The following is a 10,413-nucleotide window of genomic DNA, read 5'->3' as shown; positions in this document are numbered from 1 at the left end:
GTTATAAATAGAATTGTATTTATGGTGAATGTCTATATTTAGAGAGATTCTAGGGTTTATTACTTGGTGGCTAAGTCACTCTCTCCCTATAAATAGAGGGTTCTATTCCAATGTAATTCATCCCAAAATTCAATAAGAATTTCCTCTCTCTTTCTCTACAATATTGCTCTTGTTCTTTTATTGTTTTATAACAATTTTGGTATAAACTCTGAGTGAGAGTAAATTTTTTCTAATAACAATTAGCCATGTTCATAGTACCATAAGAGCTAATTTTACACCTGCAAAGACGCCTTGGCCAAATATCACATCGGCAAAACAGGAAGACATGCTGGGTATTTAAGGTAATTGGTTGTACTCACTTGATATGATTTAGAAACATCTCTACCACCACTTAACCTAGCTCGCCTATAATGTTGAGTTAGGTCTAAGACACTTTCATAACATAAGAGTACCGGAAGACATAAACTTGAGTTCAAGTCTCACCGTCGTCCATGATTAAAAAAAAAAAATTCACATGTTTAGCCTAATACAACTTTATATTGAGACACTGTTGGGTATTCCTTTGCCAGTAAGTCCTGGTTCACTTGTAGGATAGAGCAATGTATATGGCATCTTAACAGGCCCCATCCTGTTCTTCAATTTCTTGTCATTGTTCATCTTCATAATTTTTTCCTCAATTTCAGCCAGCTTTTTGCCGAATCTTTCTAAAGCTTGTATTGGTTCTTTATCCTTAGTCCACTCAGGACTGTCTCTCTGGCCAAGGTAAATTTCATCTGAAGAATGTATCGACAAAATCTCAATAGTAGAAATTCCAATTAGAGTCTGTAGTTGGGGTGTTATTGTCCTCAGATATCCTTTTTCAGGGTTGGTCTTCAGCTCTTCATACTCGGGACTGCCTGGCTCAGGCATGAACCTTCGGCTCATTGAAGGGCGATTTGGTAGGTAGCCACCATAAGGATACTGCCCAAAATTGATTGCTGCATGAAGAGCAGAAGCAATCCAGATAATTATAGTGCATGAGTCAATCAGCTCTTTGAGTGTCTGCATTTTAGGCCACCATGGCTCAGATTTCTTGTCACCGTGTCCATCTTCTCGGACTTCCTTCCACCAGGCTTGAAGTTCAGTGTCTTTCTGAATCATGTCATCTGTTTTGTAATAGAAGCTGCAATACTCCTGAACCCAATTTTTGATTGCTGACCATATTTCTAGCCCGTCCACAGCATATGGATAGTCCTCGATTAGTAGGCGGACACCTTGTTCCGATTCAGGATCCTCAATTGCCACACCTCTACAACATAATAAGAAGAAAAAGTATTTCATGAGTATTTATTTCAATGTAAATTTTTTGAATCCTCTAAGTGAATTCCAGGATTAAATAGTAAATTGCCTCTTGATAAGATCAACAGGAAGGGCTTGATCAGGAAAAGTCCAATCCTTGTAAGCTACTGATGTCATCTCCATAGCATATTTTGTAGGGAAAACTGTTTGCTCAAGAATTCCTCCGGCATTAAGTAGAGTCTGTCTAGCCAAGGCATTTATGTGCATTGTATCACGGAAGTGAGGATGCAAAAGCTTATAGATAGGATGAAGCACACTTAGCTGCCTGTTTGTCGCGATCACAAATGGCTCAATTGCAGCATGAGTGTGTAACCTGAGAAAAAAACAGATATATAGTAAAAGAGTTTCTTGATAACAAAACAAACTAAATTGATGATCATTGCCATGTAAAGGCCTTTTGCGAGTTTAAGCACCAGTGGCTGATTAGCTGATGAACTCCAGAGTCATTGACTGCGACATAAGCTTTAGCCAATTGCCAAATGGAAGCCTCAATGCCATCTTCATGTGGTGTAAAAACTTCGCTTATGGCACCAAGTTGATCTCCATCTGGATGAGGCAAGCTTAGTTCAATGGCTAGTGGCTTCAAAGTCCCATCTTTCCGTAGAAAGAGGATTGTTCTTGAGGCATAAATTTTTGTACTTGTCATATTGATCTGCCTCACATATGGCATAATTGTGTCATGATGATCTAATATGATAAGCTGATTCGCCTTGATCGCCTAGTAAGGTACAAATTTATCAGATACAGGTCCAATTTAGTTAAAAACACCTATATCAGAAGCATTATAAAATCAACTCATAAAACCTCTTCTATAGTGAGTCCATCTAACTGATTTTGTATTTGTTCTCTGGTTATTTTGCAAGTTTGGTCACCATAGACTTTTTGGTCCAGCTTACTAGTCGGAGGGAACTCCTGCAGAAAAAGAGTTTCAGCTCATAATTTTTCAACTAAAATGAAAAATAAATAACTGCAGATTCCTCCATAGTGACGAGAGATAGAGATAATGAGAAGTTCGTTTAAAAGTTAGTACCTAAGGTTACTTATGCTTTGTTCCTTTTTCCTTGCTTTGCACATAGACACGACAGAAATAGTAGATGGAAAAGTGAGTTTTAGATTACCTTAAGGGCACAAATGCAGACAGGGTTTATTCCAGCCAACATCTCCCTTGCAAATTCTTCATCTGTCCGCCAAGCTGACTTATCCTCTGTTGCAACAATGTAAGACTTTGAGAAAGCACAAAGCAACAACAACAACAACAACAACAACAACAACAACCCAGTGTAATCCCACAAGTGGGGTCTGGGGAAGGTAGTATGATCGCAGCCTTAAAAAGAAAGATTCCCACAAAGGGGATTGACTTACTGTTACTCTTTTATCCAAAAGTACCTTTAATAACCTGTGGCATTGGATACTTAAGAAACCCCTGACCAGCACTTTGAATAAATTCCTTGAGCATATGTGTAGTACTTCTCTGCAAAAGATCATTTGGAAGATCGATTCCTTCTTCATAGATTTTTAATATCTCTTCAAAGCTGTTGAACTCATTGAGGCTGATGTTTGCTAAAGACTTGAGCTCAGGGACAAGGAGCTGAACGATGACCTTAAGTGCTATACCGACAAAATCTGTCATCTTTAAGGGTGCAAATTTCTCATCCCTTGGAACATAAATACCAAAGCTCATTATCAGTGGCAGCCGGCTCTCAGAATTAGGATCTGTGCACCAAAGTTGAGGAAATCATAAATACTGAAAACTGTTACTACCTTTTTTCTACAAAACAATCAGAAATGGCTCGTAGTAAAGATGATTTTGATGCAGAAAATGAGAGAACCTGTCTTTGTTGGTGGTCTTCCTGTTCTTCCTCTACGCGGATAAGGATACTTTTCAGATCCTCCTAGGATTGGCCTAACATAATCCGAACCCTTTTCTGGATCTCCAAGGTCATTGTAATAAGCATAGTCATAAACTCTATCCCACTCCTCAAGCTTACCAGTTCCATTTCCTCTCAAGTTCAGCAACTCTTCTTCCCTGTACCAACGTAACGGTGCTGGAGTTTCACTTGGAAGCCAAGCCTGCATCAAGTAAACAAAGTTCTTTTAGTATAGTTTAAAGTTTAAACCACTAACAACAGCCTAGTGGCTCTTCTCCTTTTCTTTTTGGTAAAATTCAATGTTTCTCATGTTATACTTTACCTGATTGACAAAGAAAACTCGGTCTGATTTGTACTTTTCAGCTGGATAAACCCAAGAATTGCAGACAAAATGCATACTTCCGTGACTTGGATCATCAACTTCAAGAGTCAGTTTCTTGAGAAAGAACTCGCTAGGATTAAAGTTCTTGATAATGAATGCTCCTGGAGCTCCAACTTCTTCATCCCATTCAAATGTGACATTAAACTTTGATTCATTGCCTGAGTTATTCTCATCTCTCAAGTATGTAGGGTTCCCAAGTTTACCTTTCATTTCTTTCCCTTCAAAAATAAAATTATCAACTTTAAATCACATTATTCAAGAAAAACTCATATATCAACTTAATTAGACCAGTGGTACATATCAACAAGTATGCCCTGGTTCCATGCAAGTTATAGTCGACTATGCGAATCCTCACTGACCATGTTGCTCCATTTAAGCTCATCTCAAACCAATATATATATATATATATATATATATATATATATATATATATATAAAACGTACTAGAAGTTCACTATATTTTCGAATGGCAAAAAGATAACTACAATGAAGCATAAAATGTGAAATTTTATTGAAAAAGGAAATCACCTGAGTCTCCAGTAAAAGAACTGATAAGCTGCAGGGTGACCTTATGCCCAAGAATCTCATAAACAGCTTGCTGTTGAACAACTTCAGGTGGAACAATGTCTAAAGGTCTCTTTTTAATCAGTACAACAGTGCCATTGATTTTTTTATTTTCAAGTTTACTAATTGACGCCATTAACTCTTTGAGTCTTTGTGTATGAAGTGAATAACAAAACAATCAGCAAAAGATGACTACTAAGGATCTTTTGTGTTGTTTAGGCCAAATGAAAGAAACTATGTATTTATAGGCAAAGGACACGGTTGTGTTATGATCAAGACACTTCATTTATTTTTTATATTATAGAAAATGTTAGTGAAACATATTACACTTTCAAATGGAATTTTAATTTTATAACTATAGCGCTGGGGTGGTCAATTAAATTTCTAAAGATTCTTGAAAGCTTCCTGATTACTTAGTAACTATGTAATAACCATGTCATGTTGGTGTTAGTAGCTAGTTTGTGCGTATCTCGACTATTCGTGTTTTAGAACCCAATTCGGGGTTCCGAGGTCTTCAAAACCTTATTTTCCTTCTCTTCGATTTACATGCGCAGTCCGGGCGCGATTCCGGAAAGCCTTTATGTGAAAATTTGAGAAAATATTAAGTTTTGCCTTTAAAATTGATTTAAGTTGATTTCGGTCAACATTTTGAGTAAACGGACCCGGACTCATGATTTGACGGTTCCGGAGGGTCCGTAGAAAAATACGGGACTTGGGCGTATGCCCGAAATTGAATTCCGAGGTCCCTTGTCCGAAAAATGAATTTTTGAAGAAAATTGTTAAACTGAAAATATAATGGTTTTTAGAAATTTAATAATGCTTGATCTTGTTGGTATCGGGCCCGTATTTTGGTTCCGAAGCCCGGTACAGGTGTAATATGGTATTTAAGTCATGTCTGTGAAATTTGGTAAGAAACGGAGTTTATATGACGTGATTCGGACCCTCGGTCGTAAAAAAATAAAAGTTTAAGTGTTCTTGAGAATTTCACTGATTTTGATGCTAAATTCGTTGTTTAAGATGTTATTTTGGCGATCTGATCACATGAGCAAGTCCGTATGATGTTTTTAGACTTGGGTGCATGTTTGGTTTGGAGCCTCGAGGGCTCGGGTGAGTTTCGGATAGGCCACGGGGTGTTTTGGACTTAGAAATTTCTGCTGTTTTGCTGTTGCAGGTGCACAGATGTGTCCTTCTTCGCGTTCGCGAAGGATCACCCACGAACGCGAAGAGTAATTCGGTCTGAAGGAGAAATCCTTCTACACGAACGCGAGACACTAGTCGCGAAAGCGAAGCGTTGGGAGCATTACCCTTCGCGAACCAGGCTATCGCGAACGCGATGAATGGAAACTGGGGGAGGGGAATGCTAAACTACGCGAACGCGGCAAGCGGCTCGCGAACGCGAATGTTAGGGTGGATATACATTCGCGAACGCGTAGTGTTTCTCGTGAACGCGAAGGTTAATAGGATCGGTGCTTCGCGAACGCGAAGAAGATCTGTCCAATGATTTTAAAACAGAATCTAAGTCGGGATTTGCTCAAAATTTCATATTTTCTTCCATAGAACTCAATCTTGGGCGATTTTTGAAGAGAGATTTCAACACCAAATTATAGGTTTGTGTTCTTAAACTCATTTCTTTCAATTTCCATCAACACCCATTATATTTTTAGGCCTAAATCTTGTTCTTTAAGGGTAGAAATTAGGGATTTTGGGAGAATTGGGAATTTTACCAATTTGGGAATTTAGACCTCGATTTGGGGTCGGATTCTGAAACTAATTACATATTTAGTTTTCTGGGTGAATGGGTAATCGGGTTTTGGTTCTAACCTTGAGTTTTGATCAAGCGGGCCCGGGGTCGAAATTTTGGGAAATCTATAATTGTGCATTAAAATTGGTTTCTTTGGCTTTAATTGATGTTAATAAGTTAATTATGAATAGATTCGGGTGGATTGGAAGTGGAAACTAAGGGAAAAACGGATTTTGAGGCTTGAGTTTGGCTGTGGAATCGAGGTAAGTGTTGTGGCTAACCTTAGCTTGAGGGATTAGGTATTGTTGCCTTATTTGCTATATGTTTATTGTTAAGTACGACGTATAGGTGAGGTGACGAGTATCTATACGTTGTTGTCGGATCGTAGCATGTGAGTTAGTCTTATACTTGTGGCTGTTATGATCCTTTATTCGTACTATTCTTGCTTAAACTGGTGATCATCCATGTTAAACAAGTCTTATCATGTTTTTCCTGGCTTTTGGATATTGATTGAGTATTGGCTCAAGTTGAGATTCGTGTTGTGAAGTTAAGTGATGAAACAAGTTGTTTAATTATGATGCCCTTGCCGGATTGTTATTGTTTCTGCTGATTGTTTATGTGGTGAGGAAGAGTGATAAACCACGAAGGGTGATGCCGTGCATATTTCTATTCTTCATATGGTGAGTTTGAGTGTTAAAGAACGAATGGTGATGTCGTGCACGTATCCATTATTGATTATCTGGTGAGGCTGAGTGGTAAAGCACGAAGGGTGATGCCGTGCACGTTTCTATTATTGATTACCTGTGAGGTTGAGAGTAAAAGCACGAAGGGTGATGCCGTGCATTATTTTCTGTTGGTGTGTTTATTTGTTACTATCGGTCCAAGGTGTTTTAGCTGTTAAATTCCTTTACTGCTGTGATTCTTTATTCCGTTACCCCCATAGCATGTTCCCCCTTCCCGTTCATTTCTACTTAGCTTTTATTAATTGTTATTCTGTTAGTATATTGTTTAACTGCACAGGTTTATATTATTGTCGTGTCCTAGCCTCGTCACTACTTCGCCGAGGTTAGGCTCGGCACTTACCAGTACATGGGGTCGGTTGTACTGATACTGCACTCTACACTTTCTGTGCAGATCCCGGTTCAGGACCATACTTATCAGAGTTTGGGTGATTACCATCAGTCCAGGGGAGACCCAAGGTAGATTTGCCGGCGTCCGCAGACCCTGGAGTCCCCTTCCCTCTATTTAGATTCCTGTTTTCATTTATTCCGAAAAACAGATGTACTTTCTTTGAAACTAGTGTTTGTAGAAATTTTTAGACGTTCGTGGATTGTGATACCAGATTTTGGGGTAGCCTTGTATTAGCGTATTTAATCTGTTATAAAATTTTCGCATTTTATATCTGTTTAGCTTCAAATTATTATTTATTACTGCTTGGTTATTGATTAATGTGGTAGAACCGTAATTGTTGGCTTGCCTAGCATTGTCAGCGTTAGACGCCATCACGATCCCGACGCTGGAAAATCCGGGTCGTGACATCTATCTCCTACTAGCACAATTGCACAAACACCGAATAACTCTATCTACTAAGGACTAGACTGATAGAAAAAATCACCGTTTTGGGTCTTTGCTAGAATGTGAACCCCGATTTTTCATGATTTTCACTGACTTCATTGACCGCTTAGGCCACACTCGTGAACCTAGCGCCTTGCATATTTTCATCTATAAGTACTTTTTTTGCGCGTACGACGTAGCAATGACAAACGTTGTTTCTTCAAAAGAGAAAGACTCTGAAATCCTTAGTTAGTAGAAGGTTTTGTCCCATAAAAGCAAGGAAAATAAATGCCAAAAAAATACAGTCAAAATCCCATTTGCAACAAGTAGGTACTCTTTGTGGTAGTTGCAACTCCTCACTGAACTTGTCTACTAGCTCTCTAGATGGGTGAGATTACATTCTTCAAATGAAATTTTCTACTTTAATTGTGTATAAGGAATTTTAGAAAGTTAGAAACATTGGATAGAATTCCTTCTTAAAATACCTTTTTTCCATTAAAAAGATTATGCTACTAAATAGAGTTAGCATCACCACTTTCCAAGAACCCAAAAGTATGAAAACTTGTCTCTCTTTTAGCTATCATAGCCAACTTTTAACTTGAAAATAAATCCTTCAAGTGTTTAGAAAGTGCAACTTTTTATAAACTTTCCCTTATGATCGATGGAATTATAAAATTTTATCTAACCAATCAAGACAATGAAAATAAACTAGCACTTCAATAAGGGGAAGGGGAGTGTATTGGGAAAAATTATATTTATGTATATGGTGATGTGTCATGACGTATAGACTGGTCAAACAGTCAAAGAAATAAGGTTGGTTAACAGATACGAGCAACAACAGATACAAGCAACAACAGATATGAGTAAATTAAATGGAGGGGGTGCGAGCAGTCATACAAATAATTCAACGCTCATACCTGTTCAAGACATTTGAAACTCAAAGATAGTAAAGAATCAAAGGAATGAATCTAACAGCAAAAAGGAGCCCAGATACAACATTTAATGAGTATTAATTATTGGAAACGTTAGAGAATATGTATTTAATGTATATGATTGCATAACGTAACATTTAAAGTCATTAATTGCCCATAATAGCATTATTATGACAAAGGTAAGGCTCGTATCCCAAAAGAGCTATAAAAGGGGAAGAAACAAACAATTGTAGGAGGAGGTGACTATTGGAATATACTTTGATTTACCAGCTTTCATACTTGGTTACTCTAAAATTTCTTTCTTTATTTACTTTTTCGATTATCAGTAACCCGATTCTTCTAAATTCTAGTTTTGACTAAAATCCTAATTTTTTGTTAAACAAATTGGTTCCGTTATCACAAGCAAAAGGACAGGTAAAATTTTTACTAGTACTTACTGATTACTTCACTAAATGGGTAGAGGCAGGAGCATTCAAACAGGTACGAGAAAAAGAGGTCAAAGACTTCATTTGGCGTAATATCATCTGCCGATTTGGTGTACCAAAGGAGATTGTATGCGACAATGACCCTCAATTTATCGGAGCCCAAGTCACTGAGTTTTTTGAGAGCTGGCAAATTAAGAGAATCACATCTACACCTTATCACCCAGTAGGCAATGGGCAAGCAGAATCAACGAACAAAGTCATAATCAACAATTTGAAGAAACGTTTAGAGGAATAAAAGGGTAATTGGCTTGAAGTGTTACCCGGAGTTTTATGGGTATATCGCACGACAACAAAGACGAGCACATGTGAAACTCCTTTCTCTTTAGTTTATGGAGCTGACACATTAATCCCAGTTGAAATAGGAGAACCGAGTACAAGATTCTCACAAGCAACACAAGAGTCTAATGATGAAGAGATGCGGGTCAATTTGGATCTACTGGAAGGCAAGAGAGAAGCCACATTAATAAGAATGGCAGCACAAAAGCAGGTGATCGAACGATATTACAACAGGAAAGCACGACTGCGATACTTCAAAACTGGGGACTTCGTGCTTAAAAAAGTTTTTCAATCTACAAAGGCGGCCAACGCGGGTAAACTAAGTCCAACCTGGGAAGGACCCTACAGAGTTCGAGATATTGCAGGAAAAGGAGCATACGAGTTGGAAACAATGGACGGGAAGGTGCTTCCTTCGCATTGGAATGCAATTTATTTGAAGAGATATTACTTCTAAGGAAAAACCCACGGTCAGGTATCACCATGTTAAGTTATATTTGTTTTTGAATTGTTAAAATTTTACTAACGATTTTAGATGATAGGCAAAACGCTAACCCGTACTAAATGATGAGTCACGACCTGTAAGGCGAAATGGAATAAACTAAAATTCCTGGCCCAGGGTTACAATTATTCTGATAGAAATTTAAACGGGTTAAGCAGTCTTCTTCTATAATCGTACCTTCGAGTCCCGTATGTATTTCCTTTTCAGGAAAAGGACCGAATGAGAGAAATTATCAAGTGCTCGAGGCTTCATACTTCAACACTCAAACACTTGGGGGACTACATAATATACACAAGTATATATAAAGAGGGCAGAGAAGATTGAAGAAAAATCAAGCCTGGGAAAAAGTCAAGTGCAAAGTAATAAAAGTCAAATGAAGTCATGAGCCAAGGCTAAAGAAATCCTTACTGTAATTAGGGTAAAAGCTGTGTACTAAAGCAGGTTGTAAAAAAAACCTTGCATTTATTGTTCTAAAACGGGTTATAAAAAAAATCTCGTGTTTATTATTTTTTCTTAAAAAATCTGTTACAAGAAAAAACAGTTACGAGAAAGTTATAGATGTAATTCAAGCATATGTAAAGTATTATTCAAAACTTGTCAAAGTTCAGAAATAAAAATTTCTCGAAGTTGTTGCAAAAAACATGTGTATTCCTATTTCTTTATCGTATGATCACACCATTATGAAGTTGAGACGTCTTCTTCATTAAGTGTCAAAATATAAAAGGGCCCTCTTTTATGAAACTCATGTATTTAGTCATGAGGTTAATGAAAATA

At 37.6% G+C, this 10,413-nt stretch overlaps 1 protein-coding gene across 1 annotated transcript; it reads right to left on the bottom strand.

Moving 5' to 3' along the window:
* Positions 1-346: 346 nt before the first annotated feature.
* On the bottom strand, positions 347-4,360 carry LOC109211631 (probable linoleate 9S-lipoxygenase 5). Its single transcript, XM_019375181.1, has 9 exons — positions 4,117-4,360; positions 3,529-3,806; positions 3,168-3,408; positions 2,725-3,051; positions 2,457-2,542; positions 2,143-2,250; positions 1,752-2,056; positions 1,388-1,651; positions 347-1,288 (listed from the first exon to the last, which is right to left on the bottom strand). Exons 1-9 carry the CDS (start codon positions 4,286-4,288, stop codon positions 535-537), a joined length of 2,535 nt encoding a protein of 844 aa, XP_019230726.1. The 5' UTR covers positions 4,289-4,360; the 3' UTR covers positions 347-534.
* Positions 4,361-10,413: the final 6,053 nt, after the last annotated feature.

Source organism: Nicotiana attenuata, unplaced genomic scaffold (genome assembly GCF_001879085.1).
Source record: "Nicotiana attenuata strain UT unplaced genomic scaffold, NIATTr2, whole genome shotgun sequence".
In the NCBI taxonomy this organism is placed as follows: domain Eukaryota; kingdom Viridiplantae; phylum Streptophyta; class Magnoliopsida; order Solanales; family Solanaceae; genus Nicotiana; species Nicotiana attenuata.
This window is presented reverse-complemented; position numbering and strand designations above follow the sequence as displayed.